The sequence below is a fragment of the Pangasianodon hypophthalmus genome, chromosome 4, assembly GCF_027358585.1.
Source record: "Pangasianodon hypophthalmus isolate fPanHyp1 chromosome 4, fPanHyp1.pri, whole genome shotgun sequence".
Lineage (NCBI taxonomy): Eukaryota > Metazoa > Chordata > Actinopteri > Siluriformes > Pangasiidae > Pangasianodon > Pangasianodon hypophthalmus.
The window spans coordinates 18,833,546-18,856,465 of NC_069713.1; the positions used below are offsets into that span (position 1 = coordinate 18,833,546).

General features: G+C 38.7%; 1 protein-coding gene across 2 annotated transcripts in view; it reads right to left on the reverse strand.

The window, feature by feature from the left end:
• LOC113539796 (inactive ubiquitin carboxyl-terminal hydrolase 53) overlaps positions 1-22,920 on the reverse strand; it is a 35,235-nt gene that overhangs the window by 6,491 nt on the left and 5,824 nt on the right. For both annotated transcript variants that reach the window (XM_053233241.1, XM_026935847.3), the window contains 13 exons: positions 19,804-20,401; positions 19,002-19,094; positions 18,783-18,917; positions 16,944-17,057; positions 16,468-16,550; positions 16,075-16,174; positions 14,620-14,766; positions 12,351-12,500; positions 10,151-10,319; positions 8,837-8,986; positions 6,987-7,121; positions 4,110-4,833; positions 2,231-2,298 (listed from right to left, as the gene is read on the reverse strand). In XM_053233241.1, coding sequence (XP_053089216.1) covers positions 2,231-2,298; positions 4,110-4,833; positions 6,987-7,121; positions 8,837-8,986; positions 10,151-10,319; positions 12,351-12,500; positions 14,620-14,766; positions 16,075-16,174; positions 16,468-16,550; positions 16,944-17,057; positions 18,783-18,917; positions 19,002-19,094; positions 19,804-19,947 — 2,212 coding nt within the window. In that variant the 5' untranslated portion in view covers positions 19,948-20,401. The remainder of the gene's footprint in view (positions 1-2,230; positions 2,299-4,109; positions 4,834-6,986; positions 7,122-8,836; positions 8,987-10,150; positions 10,320-12,350; positions 12,501-14,619; positions 14,767-16,074; positions 16,175-16,467; positions 16,551-16,943; positions 17,058-18,782; positions 18,918-19,001; positions 19,095-19,803; positions 20,402-22,920) is intronic.

Consider the following 22,920-nt stretch of genomic DNA (forward strand, 5'->3'; position numbering starts at 1 on the left):
TCAGCCGGGGAAGTAGTGAGCACAGCACTGAACTTAAACAAATGCAAGCAAAATACAGGGCAGTTGGCATTTGAGGGAAAAAAAAAAATCACAAGAACAAGCAGCTTTCTACTAAACACCCTCTCAAAAAGGCAAAAGTTAGTGCACTAACATAGACTAACGAAGGCTATGTTCAGACAGCCAGACGAACCTTTTTTTCCCTTGCTTTTTTTTAAACATAACTGATTACAACATAAAGATTTTATGCATTCTGAATGACCAAAAACAAACTCCAAAAAAAAAAAATTAGACTCAAGTTTATTTTATATGTTGTTTCAAATCTCATCAGATTCTGATTTCTCTGATTTCTGGAAATGTGGTGCAGTAAGACCAGTGTAATCAGATTTCATGTGTTCGTCATTCCTGAGTGACTTCACGATCTCAGACATTTTTGACAAGAATATTGACAAAAACTAAACATGAAGGCAGGGCAGGGGAGAAACTGAATTATATGGCATGTCGTATGTTTTTGTGGCTGTAGTCTGCACTGAAGGTAATTATTTATGGATTTTAGGACAAAAGAAATACACAATATAATGTTAAAATGGGCTTTTACTCACCCACGCTGGGTCTACTTAGGGTGTGTTTATATAGGGAAGAGGAAACCATGTTAACTGTGTATTTCTGCACAGTACAAATATCAGTGAGTAAAAAATACTGTTGGTAAATAAATAAAAACTCCTAATTAAACATTTTGAGCCAAATGATATTGCATCATGATTTTTTTTTGCTTAAGAAGGAGACAATTTTCACCTTCTCTGGTATAGTACTGTATAGTGCAATGTTTGTTTTGTTTGTGGCATTATAAAATTATAGTCTAATTAGCATTTGAATGCATTTTGATACTAAATCTTTTAACTAGTTAAAAGTCTAAACCAAATTGAAGGGATCTGTCACCTTTGGCAAAATCTTCATGCTGATGGATCACTACTGTAACAATCAATGTGGATATAATGAGCAAATTCAGCTACAGTCTAAACAAACTAATCACATTTGTTCATTTATAATTTGTAATGCAGACAGTCAGTCTAAAATTGGATTTAAAAATATAAATCAGATCCACTACAAAAAAAATCGCACTCAATATGTTTGATCCCAAACATACTAAATGTTTTATTTTCTACTGCAGCTTTAAACATAGGATCCTAACGCTCAGCAGAGTGAGCACAGTGAAACTCACACTGCAGACACAAAGGGCCTGAACGCGTGCCAACGTGGCCTGTCAATACAATCTGCAAAATGGAACAGAATAAAATAGAAGGGAGGAACACTAACCTCACATACAAGTCAACATCAAACATGAAATAACATGCAACAACTGCTGCACCTACACGACTTCAGAATGACATTTTTGCAGTTTGGTATTAAGTGCAAAATCTTGAGTGTTATTCATATGATCAACTGTAATATTTATTAAATAAGTGACCAGCTCACAGAAGGTAGACAGAACAAATCGTTTAAGGTCAGCAAACAGCAAACATGTCCATGGGTACAGAGGCACTCACAGGCCAGCATGAGGTCAGCTCTAAATGCTGCTCTTTCCGCTTCAATTCGTCAACTCATAACTGTTATATAAACCACCTTCAACAGGACAAAAACAGTGAAAGCTCACTACTGGGACAAACGCTTGGCTGACTGATGCCACCCCATTTGCCCCTTTAACACACCATGGGGAAGATCAAAGAACGAGAGCAGATACAAAACAAAAACATTTTTTAAAAAATTTCACGTGGGTTTAAATGTCACCTTCCTGACAACCCTGCTCATGTCATTTTCTGGCAGTGTGGGCACAGCTGCACAGCACCAGTCTGTTAATCCTCTATCACTCCTGCAGAGAAGCAAAGAGCCACTGTCCTGGACTGCCATTCTGAGAAATAGCAAACATTTCTTTGTCTTTGCTGTTTACTTTCTGCTGAAACTGGAGAGTATGTTGTATTCCTGCCTAATCCGTAGGCGGCTGAATGACATCTTTATTGTGAGCCGTGTGCCAGGATGAACAGACAGGGCACACACTCAGACTCCTGCTGCATCCTGCCCACTCCCACACCCGCCCTCGCTCCTGCCATATAATCTCTCTCAGAATACAAAACAACAATAACAATAACAACAATAACCATGAAGGCAAATTTCTACATAGTTTTCTGAGAGGACATCTGTCTTATTTTGCTCTGTTCAGCATCAGGGCACTTACCGAAAGAAAATGGAGCCTGTGATCCGTCTGCCTTTGAGTCCTCATACCGCCGTTGGTAATCTGGGTCTCTAAGAAGTACACAATTAATCAAGTGAGTGACAAAACACAATAGCTAAACTCCTCATGTGGATTTGTCAGTGTATATTGCAGGTTACAGGTTTTTCCCACACCCTGGCTTTAAGAGCTTTCAAGAGCTTAACCTCACACAAAACCATTGCTTCACCATGGTGGAATGTGATCACCACCTCTTTACCTCCTTTCTCACCAGAGAAACCTTTTTTTGACATCTAGCACCATGGAGATATTTGACAACACCTTAAATTACAAGTTGGCTGTGAAAGGTTTATCAAATTACAAACCAAAACAGGCTGGAACTAAAACACAGCGTTTAATGCTATCGGCACTGGCGTTCCACTTCTCTTACATTCCCACATGACAATACCATCATTTTCTAGTCAGACTAATAGTATGTTATAAAATACTAAGTAACAAATGCCATATTTATTTTATTTAAGCTTCAATATTGTTACATTTCTAGTAATTACCACCACAAATATGAAACCATGAAAATACAGATGAAATAAAATAATAATAAAAAAAAAAATCTGTGTTTATTGTATGCTCAAAGCAGGAATATCAAACATACATCTAAATGCACAGATGAACCATGCTGATGAAAATGCTGATTTTTGTTTAGACTATTAAAAATTTGAACCATGATGTGGGGTTTACATTTCTATGCCACTTATTTCACTTCAAGCATTTTAAATTGAGGCCTTAATTGAGTGGGCCTTAAGGTTTTATTATTATTTTATCTGTGGAATCCTGCCAAGCACCGCCGACATTCAATTTCAATGAGTGAGTCTGTAAATTACTGCAACAGCAATTCTCCTCATCGAACACTACTGCAGGAAACGAAAGCTTGCACAAAGCTACAGCACTTTAGCACACTCAGTAACTTGATGTCTGGATGGTGGAGTATTAGTTGCTGGGGTTTAGCAAGAGGAATTTAAATAAATAAATAAAAAGTGTCCTCCTTTGCCATGCAGATTACTCTAATAAAATGATGGTGTTACCCCAGCTCAGGAATGTTTAGCAGAACATATACAGATATAACGTACATGGTTAGTGGTAGTAGGTTAGTGGCGGATCAGCGATTAAGGCTTTGGGCTACTGATCAAATTTTTGAGATATTTATCGCTTTGTATAAAGGCATCAGCAATAATAAATGTAACATAGTGTTCATTAAAAGTGCTAACTAATACTTTATAATAGCATTACATATTATGATAAATTGTTATAAAATCTAAGGAATAGCCGGTTTATTCAGCATTTCATTCAGCAACCTGCAATATAATATAAAAAAAGACTCGATATTACATTTATTATTGTACATTTATTATTGTACATTTATTTATTATGTGCATCAATATATGGAAACAGCCTTGCTCAGTTAATCTGTAGCTTACTAATGAGATAAAGTACTGCTGTGAAATATCAGCTGCATTCAATTAACATGTTACAAGGAAGCAGTTAAGCTTGACTGAAAATGCTCCAACACACTTACCAAAAATGAATGGCACCATTCCCATCACCATTACAGAAGCAGTATTTATACAACACAGAAGTGGAGCTACAGCTGTTAGCTACTCAAAAACAGCAGCACTTCAATACAGTGTCAAAATATGTTATTGTAAAAATGTCAGTAACTTCACTTCCAATTTTCATATTTCATAATGACCCTATTTCATCCAATTTCTGACTTGCCTGTAAACAACGTTTTCATTCGGTCAGGTAAGAAACAGAAACCACCGAAAGCATTTGCCAGGATTCAATTCCGCCAGTGCTAAAAGAAATGCAGAGAGAAAGCCACCCTTACCTCAGCAGGTGTACGTCAGGGACACGCCGTAGCTCTTTTGCGCTTATGTTCTCCACCACGGGAGAGTCCAAACTAGCCGAGCCATTGCTGAGCCTGTCGCTGCTCTCATATCCAGATTCCATTCGCTGGTTCTTCCAGTTTTCCTTTTTTAGTGTGAAGTGGTCAACAGTGCCTTTAGTCCTCTCTCTTTCACGGCTTTCTGATTCCAGGGAGCTCCTGCTGCCCAGTTCACGACGCTGCTCATCCTCATAAATGGTCATCAAGCTTTTAGGTTTACCTTCTTCACGCGCAGACCAACTGGACTCGCGCTCATAGGGCAGCCTCTTCTGGCCAGAGGTCTGCTGACCCAGGCTGGGGAGAGGGTGCTCACTGTCACTGCTCAGTATGCTGTCTACATTGAGGACCTCACGCATAGGCCTCCAGCCTCGGTTAGCACGAGAGCGTGATGCTCCGTTAGGCCGCTCTCTCGAGTCATAGCTACTGTCTGTATCATAACCATTGGAGAAATCTATTCTCGAGGACGGATTGCTGGATGGAGGGTGGACTGGGATGCGAGGTTGAGAATGTGAACGTGGTGCATGAGCCACACGCCTGTTTGTGCGGGGCGAGCGCTCTGCCCGTGTCGGGCCCCTGCCCTGACTTCTATACAGCCGAGACTCTGCGTTTTTAAATCCGTTCTCAGGAGGAGAGAGCGAGCGTGAGTAGGACCTCTCTGAGGCTGTGTCTGGGAAGAGAAACAAAAAAATACAGAGATGTAAATATTAATTTACTGTGCTGTTAACCATTTTCAATAATTGAATCTGAATGACCATTTGAGCATTTTATTCAATTTTTAAATCACAAAACTGACTGTTTTCTCAATATGGCATAGTGTGAGTACATCATGTGAAGAAAGGACCTTTGTCTATTCCACTGAAGGTGGAAGGGTGAATCTTTTTGGTCTGAACAAGGCTGAATTAATCTACAGCCTTCTCTAGATCTCTGGTATAAGGATAATACACAATGCTTTGGTGCCAGGACCACTGCTTTTCATCTCAGGTTGCATGTACAAGGCTGGTGACAGGTCTGGCTAAGAAGACAGAGTGGTAAGAAGTAATACGTGATTATGTACGTATCTCTATGGGTATGGACACAAAATAAACGTTAATGCATAAAAAGACACCATTCAGAAGTTGAATAAGCCTTGCTAGTATAAATAACGTATGTGCAGGTTTTATGCCCATTCAAACCCTTCATGTCTGTAGACTTGTCTGAGAAACAGAAAGAATGGAAGCCATAATAGGGGTCAATGTCAGAATAATCAGGCATGCACGCACATTCCATATAGTTCTAATAATGCATTACAATAATTTAACACGCACACACACATGCACACGCACACAACACCTTTGTGCAAAAAGAGTGTAAAATCTGTTAATGATTGGCGCTGGGTTCCCATCCAAGCTCATAAAAACATCTCAGTGAAGCAGACAGTAGAGAAGCACAGGAGGAAATGTACTGCAATGACCGTACATTTACAGTACAGTACATAAGTGATATGATATGAGAGTTAATATCGCCTGGGACACTGTGTCAATCACTGAATAGGAAACTACAGGGCTTTTACTCTGGCTACATTAGCCATTTAGTTACATTTTGCTGACAACACTGGATAAAGCCTTTAAATCATGCTATAACCACTTTTAGGTGTATGCATGTGTGTGTGTGTGTGTGTGTGTGTGTGTGTGTGTGTCTGTGTCCACAAACTTGTATATGATTAGATTTAATACTAAAGAATATTAAATTAAAATTTTAAGTCAAGACTTGAAAAGTATTGACTCTCAAAACATAAACACAACAAAAACTCCTTGCATAATTATCATTGATTGATGGCAGCATGTGTGGTCAGAATAGTATAAATTTAAAGTTTAAAGTTTAAAATTTATCAGACTTCAATTTATGGAGAGTATATGCATCGTAACAAGCAAATTTCCCAGTTTATGGGTTGGGTGTCTGTGGTGTATTGGGAATGGGGATAGATTCCTTATTCATACACACTTTTTCTTTCAGCACATTACACCTGATGCTGGTTACTCATTTCACCAAGAGTTAAATACAAACTGCCACTTCTCTGCTCAGGTTCACCAATACTGATCTACTTCTAGATTTATTTGTTTAGTGGTAGTGGATTAGTGGTGGCTCAGTGACTCAGGCTTTGGGCTACTAATCAAACATAGTGCTCGTTAAAATTGCTACCTAATGCTTTATAACATCATTGCATATTACAACTGTGATAAAATCTGAGCAATAGCCCATATTCAGAAATTCTTTCAGCAACTAGCAACATAAAATTAAAAAAAAAAAAAAAAAAAAAAAAAAATACTTGGTGGCATGTCATGTATACAGCCTTGCTCAGTTAATTTGTAGCTTTTAGTTGTTAAATATCATACGCATTAAATGAACATGCTACAAGGAAGCAGTTAAGCCTGCTGGGAAAAATTCTCTAACCCACTTTCCAAAAATGCATGACTCCATTTCTAACACCATTATAAAAGCATCATTTATACAACACAGAACGGGAATACTGGTCTACTTCTATTGCCTAAGACCCAAATGACATCAGTGTGAGCAGATCTTTTAGTGCCAAGGTCCCCAAACTTTGGAATGCCGTCACTCAGGAGCAATGTTTATTCTTTTTTTTTCCTTGCTGAGTAAAACCTATTTCTATTGGTATAAAATGGTATAAACTTTAATACCTATTTTTTCAACATAAAACTTACCATTTGTCATGACACTTTTCCCTTTCTGCTTCATACTACCTTTCCTGTCTTTTTGGTGTAGAGTGTTATTATTGCTCATAAAAAAAGTGTGAGTGTGTGTGTGCGTATCCCATCTCACCTCTGTGTCTTGGTGTTTCTGGCCTCTGGTTCGATTTATCAGTGTCTTTCTTTATGATGTTAATGTTGCGGGCTTCTCTGGCTACTTCTCTGGAGAGCTCTCGCAAGAAGCCCTTTGGATCACTGCTTAGTTTTACTGTAAAAAAAAAAATAATAATAATTGGTTTAAAGAAACAGCTCAGCTTCATGGGACTGCTGTGGGACTCATAAAAGGTCTGATTTTACTAGATTTATAGTGTAAAAGATAAGTAAGACAAAGGAAACTTGCCAAACTGACATATCCTCACAGTAATATAACTTACATATCACAATCTGTGTGTGAGAGTAGCTTGTCCACATGAGCATCTACTTGTATTCATAACATGTTAATATATATTTATGTATTTATGGAGTCAGCTTGTTTTATTGCTGCACCATTAACTCCATAAGCAGCACCTTCTTGCCCTCATTGTATATCTTACACTGCGTTTATGGTATGTCTACACTGAACATTACTTGAACAAGAGGAAGAAATATCTGCTATCACACTCTTTCACTACACCCTTGAGGGTTCTGGGAAAGCCTGGCGAGACTTAAAAAGGATCGATGTGTGTTTGATGAGTGTGTGTGTGTTGCTGCTTTTTGCTGTGTATGAGAAAAACAAGCGAAGTAGTGCAGGAATGAGTTGATTGTTACAGGAAAGATTTCCCACTGCTTTTAACACCTCTCAGTACCAAATCAGCAGTATGAGAGAGGAAACAAAAGGAAGTTTTAAAATATTTAATATTTTAGGGTGTTTTAGGGCACTAGGGAAACATGAGCTGTGTTATGTGCTGACAGGATGGGAGTGTGCACTGCTTGATGAAACCTTCAGATTCAGCAGGGCAGCTAAACACTTGCACAGCCAGTCAAGCAGCATTTTTCTCTAAATATACTGAGGCCATACAAGATTTCGAAATATGTGTCGGCAAACGTCATGCACCTTGTTGAGGAAACATGCTCAACCTCCACCCTTCCAGACTGAGTTTCATCACACTTAAAATAGACAGTTTCAAGCACAGGGAATTGGGAAGGAACTTGTGGGTTGTCTAGTCACAAGATTATAGATAAAAATAGGAAAAATAACATGTATAAGTACTAACAGCAGTCTTCTAGTCAGAGTAAGGCAAGACATGTGATGGCCTAACGTGGTATTTTATCATACTCTAATAAAACTTTGCATCTAATACAGTAGTTACTTTTCTCTGTAACTGCTGAGACCCCTTTATAACTCAGCCTTGCTTTATTGGTTTTGTGTTTCTGAGCCAGAACAGATAACCTCTATAGCTCAAGATCAGAAAAAAAAACATAACAAAGGTTAGTTGAAAGCTTTCGTTATTGGAATAATATTGACAATAATAGAGAAGGCATAATCTGATTACAGGTGGTAATAAGAGGGGAATGTCCAATAATAAAAGAAGATGCTATCCTTCTCTATTCTTTATTGCTTTTTTAAATAGTTCTTTGGATGCCCACATTTCCTTAAGCCATTCCTCACTACTAAAAACTCCAGGATAAGCTGAGTGGAAACAGATCACTTTGCCTGAGTTATTACAGAGAACAAGAACATTGCTGTCCTTTAAACCTCATTGCCCAATAGATATAAGTAAAGAAATGCCTGCTAGAAGGATTCCACTCATAAAAATGGACCAAAACAGCAATGGGTGATGCTTTGTTTTGATCTGAAGCAATATAACAAGCAACATTCTGCTCACCTCTCTGACAAAATGACTTTTTTTTTTTTGGAGAGTGCATTGTTTTTTTATATTGTCACTCCAACTAATCGGGTTTAGCTTTCTTTTAGTGTTTTACTGTTTGCTGCTAGTTTTATACCTGGTCCTCTCCCGCCGCTGGTCTGGTTGGTGCCACGCTTGAATGCTGACAGAGGCTGGCTCTTCTGCTTTAAAGTACCGTGACCTGACAACAGAGCACTCAGGTTTTCTCGGGTCAGTTCCAGCTTCTTACTGCCTGGCTGCAGGGTGCCTGTGTTTGTACATATGTGTGTATTCAAACAGAGAGAAAAAAAGAAAGATGTTAAATACAAACTATTGGATTCTATTTAATACATTATATGATTTTCAAACATGCTCATTAGTGACATTGTTTTATTTTAAAGGCAGATTGAACAACTTAAATTGGAAATGCACTGCTGTGCAGGAGTATATGACTAAGCAAGTTGTCGTTCAGGGTATGCAAGGTCAACAAATAGTTCATCTCTCAGTCAAAGTACTAAGAACACTAACACGCATTACTTCCAAATGACTGCAGTAGCACTCTCAGTGCACGGTACATCAGCTTTTAGGTCTGCCCTCGGTCCAGGTCAGCATTATGTATGTGTCTGTTTTTAAAGCAGACACAGGTTTTTAAATAAAGCTATAACCTTCATAGGCACTATGTGTCAGACACCAATGTGGTCTTTATCACACGGCACATGGCAAATTATATTATTTTTGTTCAGCTTATATATTTCAAGAGTTGAGAATTACTATATAAGAACGTGAAACCCTTCTAAATAGACCGCACATGGCATCAGAGAATTATCAAAGTGGCAAATGTAAACTGACTGCACTGGCACCGAAAGTGGAATACAGTAGTCAATTTGTATGATCAATACATGAGCTCAGATTAACTGTATCATTGTTTGTCCTTCTTAATCCTCCCACACACAGTCAAGCTCTAATTAACCACCTGCACAGGATTCTATTAATTTGTAATGATTTATTAATTCTAAAGCTCAGCAGTTCATCACAGAAACCTATAGAGCATGAACATCAGCGCCAGCCGACGTGGCTGAATCAGCACTAATTAAGAGCAACTATTTTCATCCCGCACCAGCTGAGTACAAATAGGGCACGCTTTACCAAAAGGTCAGCAAGCTGCTGGGTTGCGTGGGGTCAAACCAGGACATCAGAGCCTTGACATAACCAGCTGTCTTATTTTAGACAATTCCAAACATTTCTACACATTTAGGATTCAAAAATAGTAATTGTCAAATATAACGTTTTAAACGTTCTTTAATGTTCTAATATTCTATAAAGATACTCGCTGTAATAAACTATTTTCTCAGTGCTTCAGTGATTTTTTTGTTTCGTGCAGGTAATAGTCATGTTAACACTGCAGACTATTATATAGCATGTGATACTCTACCTGGGATTTCACCGTTCGCTGAGGGCTTTTGATGGCTAGCAGAGCTCTCAGTGCGAGGGACCTCAACTCCTCTCACGGCGCTCCCCTCAGGGTCGGAGTAGAACAAGAGCAGTGGCTGGAAGTGTCCTCGGATGCATTTAGTAACAACATCCTTCCATTTAGGGCCCACCTTTACAAACACACCCAGACCAACACACACAGACACATGTGAAATGTAAGCAAGATTATGCACTAAATCTGCTATTCTCATTCATTCATCTTTAGTAAACACTATACGCTGTTCAGGGTCGGGTTGGATTCAGGGCCTGTCCTGGGAACACTGGGTGTGAGGCAAGAACACACTCTGGATGGGACTCCAGTCTATCACAGTGCGCCATGCACGCACACACACACACACACATACACACTCATTCACACCTAGGGTCAATTTAGAGTAGCCAATTTACCTGCATTTATGGAAGGTTGGAGAAAACCGGAGAACCCAGAGTAAACCCTAAAGGTGTGAGGTAGTAACACTTCCCCCTGCATGACCCTGCCACCTTAAATCTGCTATCCTGCTTATAAAATATTAGAATAGACATGCAAAAGCAAAGAGCTTGTCAGCTTTTGATTAAACCTTTATCATCTGGAAAACAGGTCCACACAGTTACCAAAATAATATATTAGGAATAAAAGTGGTTGGGATGACAATTTTTAATGGGTTATTGGATGTGTCTATGTATATGTATGTCTATGTCTATGTGTATATAAGGATGGACCCTTGATACTTAATTAACAGAATGAGAAGCGGTATGAGCAGACTGGAAAAGAAGCGTGATGGTATCCTAAAGCATAGCTCATGTACTCTCTGAACCCAATACCGGGATTACTGAACAATCAAAAGACATGAGTGTGTGCACTAGAGACATACACATTGTAGTAGTTAGGCCTCTAGAGTGTAAAAAAAAAAAAAAAAAATGTATATAGAGAAGCTAGAATACACACAGAGGCTAAAAAGCACTCAGATGCAATGAAACCGTGTATTTATTTAATTAGACACTGAACAACATCTCCTAATCTCTATTGCTTTAAGAAGAAACATACTTGTCCCAAGATGTTTGAACAGGCAGCAATATTCGATGGTGCGTGTGTGCGAGAGAGATGGGGGTAATTTATCTTTTCTGGGGAGACATGCACTTCCAGCCAGGCAAGCGCTGAAGTGCACACACAGCACAAGCGCTGCACTGCTGATAGATTGATAAAGAGCTACGGAGCCAGCCGACTCGGCTGTGCATCTCGGCGCATGCACCCCTGCCACTCCTACAAATGCATTATTAGTTAATGTTTATGGAAAATGGGTAATAGTTTAGGAATTAAGTTTCTGCATGGAAGCGAGAGAAGGAACCGGTTCTGCATGTAATCGGTGTGTGAGAGAACATGAACTTCCAGTGTATAGTTACAGAAACTAAATGAAAATAAAACTCCAGGTGTGCTGTGTAATGACTGAGCTGCTTTAAGAGAGGTGAATGGGTGGATTGTTTTATGGAATACGTGTGCAGTAGAATACTGTGGTTATACATTGTTTTTGCAATAAGCCTTGTAATTTATAATACTGGTAATGCACTGACTGGTCAAGACTGCACTACTTTGTTTCTGGCTTATGCTAAGCTCATGACTTATCAATTAAATTTTTCAAATAACAAAAAAAAGCCTCTTTAGAAATTTCAGTATATTGTGCAGCACCAGCAGGTATACATTATCCATCCATCCATCCATCCATTTTCTGTACCGCTTATACTAGATAGGGTCTCAGGGAGCCTTTAGCCTATCCCAGGGGACTCGGGGCACAAGGCAGGGGACACGCTGGACAGGGTTCCAATCCATTGCAGGGCACAATCACACACACACTCACGTACCCATTCACACACTATGGACAATTCAGAGATGCCACTCAGCCTACAACGCATGTCTTTGGACTGGGAGAGGAAACCGGAGTGCCTGGAGGAAACCCCCGAAGCTTGGGGAGAACAGGCAAACTCCGCACACACAGGGCAAAGGCAGGAATCAAACCCCCAACCCTGGAGGTGTGTGGCAACCGTGCTAACCACTAAGCCTAATTTTTTTTTCTTTGGTACAATGCAATTTGATGAGCAATTTGATTTTAATGATGCTTTTAAGGAGGACAATATTTTTCATTATATTATGTAACTAAAGCACGCACCTCTTTGACTGTGGCATCATCAAAGAAGAACCATTTGGAGGACTTGGTGTGGAAAGCGAAGGCGCAGTAGTGTCTGCTTGTGTAGCAGATCATCCCAACCAGCTGCAGGTCACTCTTTTTGGCTTGTTCATCTGTGACATGGTAAAAAAGCTGGAGAGAGAAAAAGAGAGAGGGGGAGAAACAGAGAAATTACATCTGAATATGACTTCTTTAAAAGTTTAACAGCTTGTCTTCAAATGCTGATAAAAAAAAGAATTCAGTGTATTTTTACAGCGCTACAGCTACAGTACTATGGCTGCACAATTCTTGATGAAATAGGAAGCATGATTTTTAGTCTTAGGGTTGAGCTCATGATTCTCAATCATCACTCTTTGATATGTATCTATATTATATTCATACATTATTGTAGCAGGGTGCACATAGCAGAGTAGCTACATTTGCCTATTTTCCTATTACATTTGCCATGTAAATGACAGCACATCTGCATTTTTAATTACTGATTTAATGGCACATTTGCACTGCAATAGCCAAAACCCACAGCAAAAATAACTACTATTAAAGATGAATCATATTGAGATCATCAATATCAATCATATTAATCATATCATGCCAAGAGTGCAATGTGTCCTCCCAAAGTTAAAAGGGAACCATCAATATTAACAGCTGGTTACATAATTAGTTGGGGCAATGTTTCTGTTCCTCTTCTGATACCAACATATAAGCCACTTGTGGGTAAAATTAGGTCTTGATGTATGTGCTCTGTGTGTAATGCATCACTGTCTAGCTTTGAGTGAGATGAAACATGCAGCTGTGACCCATTCATTCATTTCACACCTTTAGTCCGTGTGTGTTTTATAACTGAGAATTTAATATCCAATACATGATAATAAACATTTGTTTAGGACAAATTTATTCCTACTTACTATAAGTGGGTGTTTGAGTCATCTTAAATTTCACTCACAGATTAGCTTTCCGACATTGTTTCTCCCTTTTTTTCCTTTAGACTCACGAAGTTGGTCATATTGGTAAAAAATCTATAATCATTGGTCACAGCGAACAAGAAGAAATAATTGTGCTCTGTTTTCTGCAATGGTTGCACATGTGCAAATTCTCCAGAATCAGCACTTGAATTGAAGTGCACTGCATTGAGAAACAAACTGAGATCGAAATTTTAATACAATTTTTGTGCAAGCCCTAGTCCATACAACTGCATTTCTGTAGGAAAAAAAAAGTCTTTAATAACAACAAGATTAAGGTCCTGCCTCCATTATGAAACTCTTAAGCCCTGTAATGAAAAGGGTAAAATCTGCTTGCACAAGGCCAGGGTCACTTTGTCCTCCAGCCCCAGTTCCCCATGTGCTGATTTTTATTGAATCGTACTAAACAATGGTTCATAGCGCAGGAGGGGAACTATTTTCCTGCACACCCGCCAGCATCACATGAACAGCTGAAGTATGAATTGCGGTCTTTGTAGTCACCCGTGGGCTTCCTGAAAGACTAACTCACTAGCGCAGTGTGTCTAGATCCAGAGAACAGGGCGTTGGGAAGAATGTGTGCTTTCTTGCCCCCAGGGGAAAATGCCTTGATCAGGGAACTCTTGCCTTGAAAGGCAGAATATTTAAGAACATAGGGCTGTGTGAAACCTTGTAAGGAGCCAAGCCTTACACCATTACACCACTGAGCTAAAGAGCTGTAGCCTAATAGAGAGAAGAAGAGACACAGCAGATGACACCCACACACCAGATGACACAAACACACACCAGATGACCCTCCATCACAGAGGTCTGGTCATCAGTGTGGGCCAACTCCACCCACGAAGCTGTCTGACAACTTCAGCCTTATAAAGGGGATAAAGTCAGAGTTTCTCACATATGCCTGGCAGCACCAAAATAAACAGCACTTTATCCAGTCAGTGCTTCTTCTGAATTTCTGTGACGTCAAACAAAGCCCTTTATAGCTATTTAATCAAACCTATCCTGACTGTAAATAGGTTAAACTACAATGCTGTGAAGTATGTACACTATCAAGAAGAGGGAAAAAAAAACTTTACATAAACAGAAGTGCATTTTATATTGTATGCTTAGTTGCTGACTGTGGTGTCATTTGGACTTGTCATAAGCATAATCAGACTGGACTAATCTGCTGGCACAGCCAGGCAGTGTGCAGAGTAAACATGAACTTTAGATTGTCTTTAAAGCTCCTGTATTTGTAACCCCTTGATCAAACCAAAGCAGGTTTTCTGAATCTGTGAGTGTTATTTCAGTATTACCCCTGAGAGGCTAAGGTGTGGTATGAGAGCTCTGATGACGTCCTCTGTCAGGTCAGACTGCTCCGAGTCCCACACAAAACCGATGGTGACGATTTCTGGCGAGTTCATCAGCACACGCCGGATCCTTCTCACCTGACCACACTTATTCTGGTGAAGGACACACACATTCAATACAAAACACCACACCATTTTTTTTTGCACAGAGTACAGATTAGCATATCAAAAATATTCCTCTCTAGGCAGATAAACAGTTTAAAAATATCAGTGGACACACTGTAAAGTTAACACAGAACAACAGAATGAAAAGGAATGATGACGCATGACTAAGTATTTTATTATGAAATAAATTTCATTTCCTAGTACTATTTCTAACATATATGACAGTTCTGTGTATGAAGCAGCCATCAAGCTTGCCTAATGCCTATTTAAAAATGCAGTGTATTTTAATATTTTATAGACGTCATCTCATCTGTCAAGTCGCCTTTCTCGGTCATGCAGTGTTAAACTGGAGGGCTTTAGGTCTCTGATAAATACAGTAATGTTACTCGATATGCAGGTACAATGCCTTGCTACAATTACTGCTAATGCCAACTGAATAACTTACTCAGATAAATTATTAACAAAAACAGTTCTCAATACAATAATTTATCCAGCACGACTGCCAACTGATGTACATTACCCACATTCACACCACAGTGCTGTTGAATTCTCAAATTTGATTTGTCAGAAGGTTTTCTGATTCATTTGCTAACTGATGATAGTACTGACTGTAATTTAAATGAGAGGGTTAATATTAATGCGCTCTTTCATATACATTATAGTTTCTATATTAACAATTCATACACAGAGAATGTTACGTGAACATAACATTATGTAGATAAACCGAATAATAAGCAAATTTAAAAAACACACAGAAAAATGTGTATAACAGTTGATATGGGTTGATATAGTTTACTAAACATCCTCTTACTCCTCTTACAGAAAACACAATATTTATGGAAGGAGTATTGAGTGGCAGTGCTTTGTAACAGTGAGTAAGCATCCCACCATGGGAAAGTCTTCAGGTCAGAGGATGATGTGGTTAACATGACAAGCCTGCGTTTTTTTCCCTGTTTGTTTGTTTTTAACATAAACAAAACAAAACAAAACAAAAAGACAAAGACTGGTGAGGGAATGACTGTTTATAGCTGCTATAATGTAAGTGATAACAGGAACTATGTTGTCTTGTGAATGTTCCACAACATTGCAACCAATGCAACTATTGATTTATTTAAAAAAAAATAAATAAATAAATTTTAATAGTTGACAAACTACTGTAGCATAAGTTTAATAAAACACCTCAGGGCATTACTGTTAGTGCAAATTTCATGATGATAAAAGCACTCTCCATTGTGTTTTAATCATTACTGATCTTTCATTACATTTATATTCATGTATATTCACGAGGTCACCTACTGGACAGTCGCGTAGGTCTCCAATCGTGCCGGCTGCCTGGAGTAGTTCACCAAACATGTCAGAACGTGGCTTTTCATCTTTCCTCTCAAAGAACTGTTGGCTGAGCAGTACAAGAGTGAGGAGAGAGACAGGCAAACAGACAGAGTAAGGATCAAGAAAGGACAGGAAAAATAGTTTTAACACATAATGGGTAAATATCTAAATCTAAACAGTAGCGCTGAAAGTTGTTAATAAATGTCATGAAATGCGAAAATCGTCTTTATGATACATCAGATGTTAACTTTTAAAAGCTGTTTTATTGTGCTTGACGCTTTTAAAAGAGTACAAAGTACAAATGTTGAGTTTCGGTATCAGCTCATGTAGTGTCACATGCAGAAGAGAATTTCAGCTTACCAAAGAGCTGTGGTGGAAACATAGTTCACTAACTGAGTGAAGGGCAGAGGGTCAGACGAGGCTCCACAGCTTCGACATACAGCCTGCCGAACACACACACACACACACACACACACACACACACACACACACACACTCAGCTAGGTGCCACCTGGCAACTGCTAAATGCTAATTACTTCTGCAGCCATGTTATTATACCGTAGGAGGGGACTTAGCTGTTTAGGTAAGATTAGATTGGTTTCTTCGCCAAGCACTTTCTACACTATAAACACTGCATGTTGAACACAGCATGTATATCAGTTTTTGCTTTTGCAAATATCTAAATATGTAATATATGAGTAATATATTATCAGTAAACAGTAATTTAGAGTAAGACTACAAACATAAATATATAAATAAAGCTAGAAGGAAATGGAGTCCTAAAACACTGATCATTTTCCTCATTGCCAGTATGTATGCTTGTTTTTAAGCAATACCTGTTCATATAGAGTCATGGCAAACTTCTGATGTGTGATGCAGACTTTGGATGTACAGGCATCTGTATCAACATCAGGAGCAATGTGGAGGTGGATCCTCTCTAGGATGTTCTCCTGTAGACACAATAATAAACACATGCCATGTATTAGGAATAAACAGAAAAAAAAAATCAGACAGTAAAAAAAAAAAAAAAAAAAAAAAAGAAAAATATGAGACAATATTTAAACAATGGTCCACTGATGCTAGTAATTATTTAGAAGTATTTGTAGCAGGCTTGGTGGTGTTTAGTGTTTTGGCCAAAATAGCTTTCTGTTTATAATATAATTGAAATCTTTAGGTTAAGAAGACTTTCTTGAAAACTATGTGGAAATAATTTTATTTACTGTGCAAAGATCCTACTGGGTAAGGAGCCAGCGTAACAAACATGGGAATAAAACAGTCAATCTGCCTAAAGATGTCTAAACTTTGCTAGTAACGTGTGAATTTTTTTGATTACGTTGTTGAATAACTACGTGTCACTGTGAAATGGACATAAGCAATTCAGTTTATAATCAGGTAGCAGCTGTCAAAATGTTCGAGAGTCCCCTGCAGTGCAGTAGGAATGCAATCTTTAAATGCAATTTCCTCCTTTGTCGCTATAGATAAAAAATGCTCTAGATAGAAAAAAATGCTAGAATTTGACTAGAAGTTGAGATACATGCAAAAGAGAAACATATTTTAGTTCACATATCAGGAAAACCTTTAGAACTACATATAGTAGGAGGATATAGTAGGTCAGAATTTCACCATCATTCAGATCATTCAGATATTTCTTTCTGCCAATTAACAAAACAAAAATAACTAAACATTTCACAGAATGAAATGAAACAAGATCTTAATCAGGCATCTATACAGCTTGTTAATGATTTGAGGAGTTGAAGTTTTACTGGAACATAGAAACACACTAAACTTGCGAGACTATGTAAACTATACATTTGTGGTGCCAGTGATTAACTAGACACACAGTAAACAAAGGCTTCCCCAAGTGTATTATTATCTACTCAAGCACTCTTTCAGGCAACACAGCCATGTCCTTCATAATGGTGGTGTTTGTAGTACTTTCTCCTTGGCCGTTTATGTGTAAACAGAGAAATTTATGTTGACACTAGATCAACAAAGAAGCTATTCCTAACTGCAGCTATAAGAACAGTGGCATCAGAAATGACTGTCTTGTATACTGGTTAGTTTGCATCCCACCTAAGCCCTGATAGAAAGACTTCATTGAGTTTCTTGTTGTGTGGCAGTACTGTAAATGGATGTGTACAGAGCTAATGACCTACTCTATATAGCTCTGCTAAAAAATGATGATTACAGGTCCCCTTGCTAAGCAGGTTTACTGCAATTATGCTGTTTGAGAAAAATCCTATACAGGCTTACGAGAGGACAATACGTACTTCCATCCCTTGGATACGGAGACTGAATCTGAAAGCCTGTAGAGCCTGGAACAGTGATGTAATACGGTGTACACAGGCTTCTTTCTATTACCTCAATACAATAGTTTGGAAAAATCAGATCTTACACTGTCCTTATTTTCTCTAAAACAGACAAAAATAGACCATAAAAATATGGTCTAAATATGGGAACACATAAAAGCTTGTTGCAGAGCTAAAAAGAACCAGTGACACACGGCTGTCAGACTACATAAAAATGGAAACCCAAAAATGGTTTGTTTATGTAATTACTTGTGCGGAGAACTGTATTCTGTGTGTATGTGTGTGCGTAATAATTGTGGAAGTTTATCAGAATGTCTGCAATGATGTATCCTTTTCCAGACCTCTCTCTCCTCCTCACACACTTACAAAGCATTCTGCGGCATCGTCCATAAAGCCTAACTGGAAACGTTGCTCATCCTTAAACGTCTCTGCCAGGGCAATGCGCAGGTTGTCTGACGGTAGCGCTCGCTCTCTGCTGTCCTGAAACTGTGAGAATATTCCCTGTAAAAGAAAACAATACAAGACCTTAATACAGGCACCAGCTGACGTTACAATCAAGAGGTTCTTGTGCCTTGAATAAAGTACCTTTAATGCACAGAAGATGCAGGCTTCCCCTAAGCAGTAATGATTGGGAAGCTGTCGTAGACTCCGTCTAAAAATGTCAAGCTGCCACAGCACCTATGCAGATCATTGTTGGAGATATTAAGAGTATTAGGAGTTGTTTAGCACACACACAACACTACAGTACTGAATGTCTTTAGGTAACTGGTCTGATCCTGCACAACACCATGTGACCTAATAAGCTTAAAAATCCCCCAATAAAACCCCCAAAATTATCTAAATCAATACACATATAATCCATAAACATTGCACAGTGCACACTGACACACAGTTTGTCCCTTCTCGAGTCATCTCTACCAGTTAATATGATATTTAAATACTCAAATTTTAGTCAAAAATCCGTGGTCACACTGTCCTTATCTTAAAAGCACCAGAGACATTTGGTCCTGTTTTTCCCTTTTCAAGTCACTCCTACTTGCATGTCTCAGCCTGAAGATCTGACGTGGGACTGAATCATACCCTAAGCATGACCTCATTACAGTGTGATGAAAGATAAAAAAAGAAAAAAGGAAGCAATGCAAGAGACGGTCAGTCATAGTGCCCATGCACCCACAGCTTGCCTTCTAGTAACAAGTAGACAGACTGGCAGTATGATTAAGTGTGCCCTCTGAGTCACTTGTGGGGGATTGAGGGTGGGAGTCAAGATGGAGTAAATATTTGTCTGTCGAAACCAAGATGAACATTCCCAAGAGAGATGTCGCAATGAAACAACAAACAGAAGGTCTGAGATGACAACAGGCCACTGACTATACAGAAACACACATACCTGCACTGCGCTGTTAAGGAAGCAGCTGTTCTGTCCCGGCTCATTGAGAAGTCCTTTGGTAGGAGCCAGGGAGAGCATAGACCCTGGCTGGTAAACCCTGCCAAGATTGCCCCCTGGTTTCCTGAAGAACTTTGCCCATGCCATTTGTCTATGAGAGGCAAATCTGCCTTCCAGCTACGACAGAGGCTCTTATTGACGCAGGTCTGGTGTTATTTCCTTGAACGGGATGAGCCTCTTCAGTGGGAGGCTATGTAATTCCACAAGCAGAAGCTAAAGTGTTGTTGAACATCAGAGTAGAATTTTGCAACTGCTTCACACATGAGGCTGATGTCCACTGAGAGTCACTAAAAGTTGGTCTCCAAGGTTATACCAACCAATCGAATAACCAGTGACCTTAAATGGCCTTGACCAGAAAGTGGTAGATATCTGCTTGAGTCTTTTGATTGTGTGTTTATTCCCTTACTGAAGTGGATCCAGATTCTTATAAGTCCTTTACCATATCTGACATTTCATAGTTTAGCAGCTCGTATGGAAGGTCATCCATATCCTAGGTGTTGCTCCATGAGTACTTCAGTAATGAATCCTCATAAAATCCAACCTAGGAGAAACGAAAAAATGTAGATGTTAATTATGATTTAGAAAAACATCAGCAGAGCCACACTTCGCTGGAACTTACTAAGTATAACTTCCAGAAGGAAAACTTTCTTTTAACGATTTGAAGAGGTAAAGCAAGCAATGACTTTGATTAGATCATTATTTAAAAATCCATTCTTTATTCATTTTTGTCATATTTTACTCTTCTCTTTCCACATTCTTCTCGTGTCTGTGTGGGTTTCTTTCTTGTTTTCCGGTTTCCTCCCACTTCACAAAAATAAGCCAGTAGGTGGATCGGCTATGCTAAATTGCCCCTGGTTGTGAATGAGTGTGTGAATGTGTGTGCATGGTGTCCTGTGATGGACTGGCACCCCACCCAAGGTGCGTTCCCACCTCTTGCCCAGTGTTTCCTGGGATGGACACTGGATTCACAGCGACCCTGATGAGGATAAAGCTCTTACTGAAGATGAATGAATGAAATAGCCAGTTCCAATTACTGTAGCTCTCTCTCTTGTCACTGCACAAGCATAGCTGTAGGATTCATTTATGTGAACAATCCTTTACAATTAGTTATTTTCATTAACTTTATTACATTTCAAATTCATACAAAATTAGCAGTTTTAGCAAGTGATGTGGTAGTAGTGAGTGACAACTGTTTGTCTTAAAATACCTTCATCATCATGGTTAAATTTCTTTCATTCAGGTTATGCCTCCTGTTCCCTCAGTCATGCTCCAGGCATTCTCATTGACTACTACTGTATCTAATTATTGCAAAAAAGCCTTTCACAGTTCTTCAAGCTACCTAAAGTAAACAGAGATTTCTCCATTCTGCTGTCTAGAAAGATCCTAGATCCAGCGACTGATAGGAAAATATTTTAGGTTGGCTTACTGTCCATGTGAAGAATTGATGTCTGGAAGTTTGTATTAACTTGCCAAACCATTTGGCACACTGCACATTTTGGTAAGACATGTGTACCCTTATAAGCTATCCTTTAAACTATGAAGGATAAACAGTCCTCTGTAGCATAGCAGCACTTTTCTTTTTATCCACACACCATGTGCACTTCCTGGTTTGTGGTTATACGCCTTGGTTAATACTGTGGAATGAATGTCTGCTCAGTTTCAACATACAAGCAGTTTTCTTTGGTGTAAAACTTGCCAAAAATAAGAAATTTATAACCCTCTCTCATTTGGAGTACTTTTTCCGAAGAATGGAAATGGACATGTTTTTCAGGCTTTCAGTTCCAAAATCTGTTAAGGGTTCCTATACTGAATAATAGTCAAATTATTGGATTGTTAGATCTAATCTTCTTTCTAGGGATGCATGAGGTAGAGGCCAAACCTGTGCTCATATTAGAACAAAAATGAAATGCTGAGATAATAGAAACTGATACCACATGTGACATAAGCCTAGTGAACATTGTCGTACCAATGACCAGATGTCAGAAAATGACAGCGATCTGTATGTATGATGGCATTCAAAGCAAAGCAGACACCAAACTGTGCTCAGTGAAAATATCAAGAGGATCAACTACAGCATCTTCCTACAATAGGAGTAACCTGCTAAAACATCTTAAACATAAAACTCAGCATGAGGAGTTCGTTGCTAGCGGCACAAGGCAAAAACCAACATGACAGCAAACTTTAGCCAAGTGAGAAAAATAGTTTAAAACAAGCCTAGGTGAATGCAAATAATACAGTTTACTCAGTATGTTGTTCTTGAAGTTCAGCTGCTGTCGGTCCTTAACAATGAGGGATTCCAATATAATAAAGATAATAAAATGTTACATTACTTGTAGCTGTACAGAAGCACTTTTCCAAAATGAAACAAAACCTGCTCTCCACTGCAACCATACTTGATCCAAGGTAAATAATGCAGCTAGACAATGCACTAAATTTAAAATAAACTAGATAGCGTTATAAAGAATTAACCTAGTAGCTTAAGTGCATGAACATGCATGTGTGTGCTTTTCATGGTTACTATTTAAACTGGAGAAACATAAGCAGTGCCAAATAAATTGTTCCATGACGTCACTGATTAATTAATACTAAGTAGGTTACTCTTTTCAGTATTGAAATGGTTACTGATGAGTACCAAAAAAAACACCAATGTACTCATACTCAGTCTGAAATAAATGGTACAGAAGAATCCCTATTTTTTCCAAGAAGATTTTGTATTTTCCTGTTTGAGTGTAAGAGCACCAGCAATTTCATTACACATTACACAAAACATCTCATTTACCAACCAGTTCAGCGACAAGTTTGAGTCAACTGTACTTCAAAAGTTCTGAAGAGAACTGGGGGAAAGTTTGCAGTTTCACTAACCATGTTCTTCACCAGACTGGATTTCAATGTTCTCATCCTAACAAATAAGAAGTGATAAACATCACCAAAAGCCAAAAAAAAAAAAAAAAAAAAAAAAAAAAAAACACACCCCTACTGTCTGAGGCTTGGAGGCCCTCTGCACATTTGTAACACGGCCACTGCCTGCCATAGCAACAGCATTCCAAGGTGATCGCTTAA